This window comes from Apium graveolens, chromosome 9 (assembly GCF_009905375.1).
Source record: "Apium graveolens cultivar Ventura chromosome 9, ASM990537v1, whole genome shotgun sequence".
Classification (NCBI taxonomy): domain Eukaryota; kingdom Viridiplantae; phylum Streptophyta; class Magnoliopsida; order Apiales; family Apiaceae; genus Apium; species Apium graveolens.
In genome coordinates, this window is record NC_133655.1 from 160,458,651 (window position 1) to 160,464,778 (window position 6,128).

General features: G+C 34.5%; 2 protein-coding genes across 3 annotated transcripts; one reads left to right on the top strand and one right to left on the bottom strand.

Annotated features, from left to right (window-relative positions):
• The first annotated feature begins 274 nt into the window (after positions 1–274).
• LOC141685697 (G-type lectin S-receptor-like serine/threonine-protein kinase At1g34300) lies at positions 275–1,557 on the top strand. The gene is made up of 5 exons (XM_074490786.1): positions 275–492; positions 581–734; positions 860–1,049; positions 1,147–1,414; positions 1,512–1,557. The coding sequence occupies exons 1-5, from the start codon at positions 275–277 to the stop codon at positions 1,555–1,557; spliced, it is 876 nt and encodes a 291-aa protein (XP_074346887.1).
• A 1,407-nt stretch (positions 1,558–2,964) lies between these two features.
• Positions 2,965–5,412, bottom strand: LOC141687018 (uncharacterized). Of its 2 annotated transcripts, XM_074492156.1 has the most exons (5): positions 5,287–5,412; positions 4,644–4,963; positions 3,586–3,877; positions 3,389–3,466; positions 2,965–3,248 (listed from the first exon to the last, which is right to left on the bottom strand). In XM_074492156.1, exons 2-5 carry the CDS (start codon positions 4,946–4,948, stop codon positions 3,198–3,200), a joined length of 726 nt encoding a protein of 241 aa, XP_074348257.1. In that variant the 5' UTR covers positions 4,949–4,963; positions 5,287–5,412; the 3' UTR covers positions 2,965–3,197. The 2 variants fall into 2 exon arrangements, with proteins under 2 accessions (XP_074348257.1, XP_074348256.1); XM_074492155.1 differs by lacking the exon at positions 5,287–5,412 and having other exon boundaries at positions 4,644–5,178.
• Between the last annotated feature and the right edge of the window lie 716 nt (positions 5,413–6,128).

The following is a 6,128-nucleotide window of genomic DNA, read 5'->3' on the forward strand; positions in this document are numbered from 1 at the left end:
GAAGGATCTGAAATGTCTTGTACACATCTTATACTAGCTTCCATGCCATCAACTACAAATGAATACATAAGGGCATGATGAGTTATTCAGATTGACACTAAGACATAGCCTCTTCATAAGAGAAGTAGTCGTACTACATTTACCATAGCATCCATCATCTCATAAAAATTTTCAGCGGAGCGAGGGTAAAGTTTATCTCGTAAAAAATGAGATTCAACGTCTGTGTGGCAAAGAAGCTCAGCTAACTTCAGCATGCAATTGACATGGCTTTGTAATGGTGATGGCTCTTTTGTGGGAGCACAATGTTACTTATTGGAGGAGTTACTTGGGGTCCTCTGTTGCGGTTAAGGAAGCGAGATTTGATGGTGATGGTGTTTTAGGAGTGTTTGATGATGCTAACAAGATAGTTTGGTCTACTTCGAGTAAAGATTTTAGAGACCCTTTTGTCAAGTTGAGACATTTGAGGATAGATCAAGATGGGAACTTGAGAATGTATTCGTGGGATAACAAGACTTGGAGAGTAGGATGGCAAGCAGTTGAAAACCAGTGTAACTGTGTTTGGTGCTTGTGGTTTATATAGTGTGTGTGGGTTTAATTCATCAGGACCTGTTTGTGATTGCTTGTTTTCGGATTCTAACGAATGGGCAGCTGGTGCTTCTGCAACTGATTTCGGTAATTCTGGGTGCAAAAAGATGATCGACTTGAGTAATTGCAAGATGCATACAAGCATGTTGGTTATGAAACAAACAATAATTTATGGTCTATATATCCTCCTCATGATGTCAATTTGATGTTGGGCTAAGAAGCTTGTAGAGAGTACTGCTCTAATGATACTACATGAATTGCTGCAACTTCGAAGAATGATGGTTCAAGTCTATGCACTGTGAAAAGGACTAGCCTTATAAGTGGGTATCAAACCCCATCTGTGCCTTCTACTTCATACTTGAAGGCTTGCTTTGTCCCTCAGCCAGTTTTGGCTCGAGGTGTTAATCCTCACGGAGATGCAGGATCACTTTCTTTGTCACCTGGTAAATTTGGAGCTGAAAGAGGTAGCAGTAAACAACCCAGTTATATCTGAGAAAGAATTCCGAATAGCAGTTTGAAGCTTGGGAAGGACTCATCACCGTAACCTCGTCTCCCTGACAGGTTTTTGCTTTGAGACAAAGCACAAAATCATGCTTTTCGAGTATATTCCAAATGGCTCACTGGACAACATTTTATTCAACGTTGATCATGACAAAGGAAATTCTGACTGGCAGCAGAGGCTTGATTTTGCTATTGGAATAGCTCGCGACCTTGCTTATCTACATTCTGAGTGTCAACAAAGTATAATTCACGGAAATCTGAAGCTGGAAAATGTCTTGCTTGATGAGAAGCTGGCCCCCAAGCTGACAAATTTCGAATCATATGAAATGTATGAAGTCATACCTTTTGACCCCTATAGTATCAGTCTTCATACCTTTTAATCATTTTTCTTAGTAAAAGACGTTTTTACCCTCCGATATTGACAGATATGTCATTTTATCTCCGAAAAGGGCTAAAAGGAACGATACCTAATACTACAGGGGTTAAAAGGTATGACTTCATACTTTTGGGGCCGATAGGTATAACGGTACATACTTTAGCGGTCAAAAGGTTATTAAACCATTATTGTAATGGTTCAACCAAATTTGGCTTGCAAGCTGGAAAAAGATAGACGGGATGGCTGTTTTCTTTTTCTTTTTATGGTCATAAGTTGAATACAAACTTCTTTTCAAATTGTCAAAAATGTTAGAAACTGGAAAACAACTTCAATAGCAAGAAAATCAACTTATAAGCGATTTTATTAGCTTATATGATAATCTGGGCAAAATCTATATCCTGATAATCTTATTAATCCGTGTTTTATAAATGGCGAGGCAGATCTATTATCGATCCATTTCGTCTGGTCACTGATTGTTATTACAATAAGTGAGTATGACAATCCTCTGGGCTTTGTGGCGAAGATATTTTAGTTTTCTGGTTCAAGTACATAGTGCTTCTAGGAAATTAATACAACGGCAATACTCATAATCTCATTTGTTCCCCAATACGGATCAGGTAATTGAAGTAATCACTAGTTTTGGACTGTCCTATCCGGTAAAAACATCTTGATCGTCATTATAAGATCCAATTCACATAGCCTCACATTCTGTATATAAAGTTGTGTAAGAATTCAAGTTAGTTATATAAGTGTTGTAAAGCTGGTTAGAAAGAACATCGTATTCTAACTTCTTTCTGATTTGAAGTGTTTAGACGATCCAATTACAGCAGCTTTTTTTGTATAATGTCACTTGTTTCATAGATGTGCCTCTATTTCGTTGGAATTGTATTGAAATTACAGTCCTTTGTCGCCTTGCATTTCAGTATCTATGTCACTCGAGAGTTGAGTGATTGATTTTTATGACAACCAACTACATTCAACTTAGAAATAACAAGATCATAGTGTTTCAGTGGTATTCAGATTTTGCTTAGACCCTGTAATTGCCCCATTCATTTACCGTTTCACTATCTCTAGTATTCACGGGCTTTCTTTTAAGTAATGGAATATTATCAAGCACCCTCCAAGAGATGAGGCTAGGCGAGATATAAAACCTATCGCTGTATTCTCTGAGTTGCATAAACTTGAAGGAAATGAAGGTGGACACCATATCCTCAGATGGCTTTTTCTTTACCAGAATTATATAATATGAAGTTTGAACAAGACCTACAAAACTCTCGGCAGCTGGTGTCGGAAAGGTCGTGATGAATATAGAGCAACGGTGTTAAGCAGCTTTACCCTTGTTTTCTCAAAAATAGAATTATTTCCAGGCACCAACCTGAAAGCACAATTTTAACAAAATATTCTTGTCCATACATTCACAATACTGGCATATGATAACCCATCATTAAACAGCAAAAACTAAATCATCAACCAACAGACAGGAAAATAAGTTGAAAGAGATGTATAAGAAGAACAATTTGTCTCTTTTTCCCTGTAAAGAATGTTAATACAATTATTTCTGTCAATAAATATCAATTTCTCTACAAAATGGCTACAAACACCAATCAACTCTCGTAATCTCGTTCATATCTCAGCCTGCTTCCATTTAACAACTACAGAAAAGATCTGCCCATTGTCGATGTCTTTCCTTTCTGTTGGTAACCTTGTTCGGCTTCTCTCTTTTTATCGACAAGTTTCATTCAGAATCAGTTTCCATGCTGCCCATTGCCTTTAATCCTCTAGGTCTCTGCATCACAAAATAATAATCAATTATCCTTCTAAGTTCTAACAAATCTTGTATACCCCAACTCTTCCCCCTTTTTCTTTCTTCACAAAGAGAGGTATGTCGAAATAAACTATCATAGGTTAAACACCATATAATCATACCTTCTTAGAAGTCTTCTTCTCTCTAACTTCATACCTCTCTTGGCACAAGTCAGATAACCATTGACCTGGACTGACAAACTGAAAATATCCAAAACATCAAATTCAACATAATTAAAACTTTTGAAACTAAAAATAAATATTATAGCTGATGCATTTCTCCCTTGGTTCTTAACACAAAAGAGAGTAAAAAGGCTTACAAGTACGCTTTTTTGAATTATTTTGGCCCTCTTTTTTGGCCTGTGGGGTGGCTTACACCCTTTCATTGCCATAAAATCTTCCTCTTTTTCTTTACTTGATAGCGCTACATATAATTTTGGCCAGGCTACCACTTTCTTCTCTTTGGCTGCCTCCATGAACATTTTGCTGTTGTCATCCAGTATTCCTATACCAGATCCCCTTGTGCTATAGTACCGATCTTCCTTTTCCGGAGAGGTATATGACAACATCTTCCGATTCTCACTGGCATTCGACCTATTTGTTCCCAAATCTCTACAAAGAAAACCCACAAATATTGATGATTCATAAAAATTCTAAATTAAAATATTATACTTAACGATTAATATATATTGCATAGAAAAAAAATACCAATTCAAAAGTAAATAGATATCCATTACTATGTTTAAGCATAAATATACTTGGATCTTGCATTATCCACGAGGTTCACAACAGAAATCCAGAAACCAAATGCTTGATTATGTTTCTTTTCATCTGTTAAGCAAGCCATTGTTACAGAATACACATAAAAACATATTTGGGCCTATTTTAGCTGCTGTTATCTAACTACAAAACAAGGCTTTTTCGACAATACACATCAATATGTAATTTGGGTTATGCCAGGCTCCTGTTTTCTGTGTATGAAAGAAAATATTCTCTATCAAAACTAGCCAACATGAGTGACATGACATGACTACGCACTACCATTAAACCAAACCAGATCAAGATTAATACCGTTCCCTATATCTATAGAAAGTGCTAGAAAATCCCCTTGGCAAAAAGTAACTGGTATAATATATGCTACTACCAGGAGAAACACAACCATTAAACAACAAAATGTATTCGAAAAGCTAAAAATCTAAAAAAAAGCAGCCCAACACATTCACTAAAACATATCATAGGGAAACTTTACGACTCATAAGGTAAAACAAATAGACCAAATCTTAAAAATGTGGGTTGATTTACTTATGTAATTGATGAATATATAAAAAACATAATTATAAACAAATGTAATAACAGAAGCTTAGGCATAAACAATTACCTGTTAAGGCGGTTCGGAGACTGAAAAGGAGGACAAGGGCAAGAAGGTTGAAGTAGGCTACTAGTATTAGTAGTATCATTGTTATTATCATGATTAAGATGATTAGGAGCAGCAGGTGCAGCAGCAGTAGCAGTAGCAACAACTCTCCTATCAACTCTAGATGTGGTTTTCTTCTTAACAATAACACCATTACCACCACTTTCTTCTTCAGATTTTGCACCATTCATCACTGATGAAGATGATGAACACTCCTTCACCTTCACACATCTCAATCTCTTTCTACTTCCCCACTGTAACTTATCCATTTTTCTTCAAATCCTCTGCATCAACATCATCAAAACTCAAAAACCCATCTTTAAATTTTCCAAGAAAACTACCATAAACAAACAATATCACAGCAGTTAAATTCAAAACAACACAAACAACTCAAGATCTACAAGGAAAAAACAAAACTCACTGGACCATTTAAATGACAACCCATTAAAGCAAATCAATACAAGATTGTAAGAGAACAGTATAAAAAAAAAGTTGTTGTGCTTACCCAAAATAAAAAAAAAAAAAAAAAAAAAGACTTCAAAAAATATGAAAGATTGAAGAGTGATCAATACTATGTAATAAAAATTAAATAAGTTCTCGAATTTACAAAATTCACATCAAATGTATCTATGTATGCATCTATCAATCTTGTTAATATTTTATCTCTACTATTTTTGCTTGTAAATGGCAAGATGTGAAGAGGAAGAGGAGATAGTTCACCCTATTGGGTTTTTTTCTTTACAAAATTTCACATAAACTGATGCACACAGTAGTTAAATAGTAGCAAATGAGTGGTGACCGTTGGATACATGAATGGACGGTCAGATGACTTTCCCTCCTAAATTCTGACCACCGTTGACTAGGAGGGGCATTTTGACGGCACTTGTTGCTAATTTTTCTTTTAGAAATTATCAAAAATACCGCCCCCTTGTACTGCAGTAGAGGGAAAACAATTACACATATTAATAAATATATTTATTTAATAATTTTTTTCTACTTGTAATAATTACAAGTACTTGGGATTTTATACAAGTTTAAACTGCTCTAAACTCGTACTTACAATAATTTTTATATAATTTTTTAAAAGAATATAACTCAGCAAAATATTGCTTTACAAGTTTGGAAATGAAAAGTATTTTGAGATTTTTTTTTAAAATACACTAGTATTGTAGGACGGAGTGAGTACCTTTTCTAAATTTATTTACCATTTTATTATTTTTTAAAATAACTATAAAAGCTAGGTTTGCAATCAAAAGTAATGACATATAATGAAAATAAACTGAATTTTGCTTTTGAGCTTTGTTTCATGTTAAATTTAAGGTTATATCTGGTTGTAAAATTGTTTTTAAAAAAATTGAACTAACATATTTTTTCAAAATAAAATTAAAAAGCATAATATTTTAAAAAATGGCTTGTTTTTATTAAAAAAATTGATGATTTTTTCCCCAA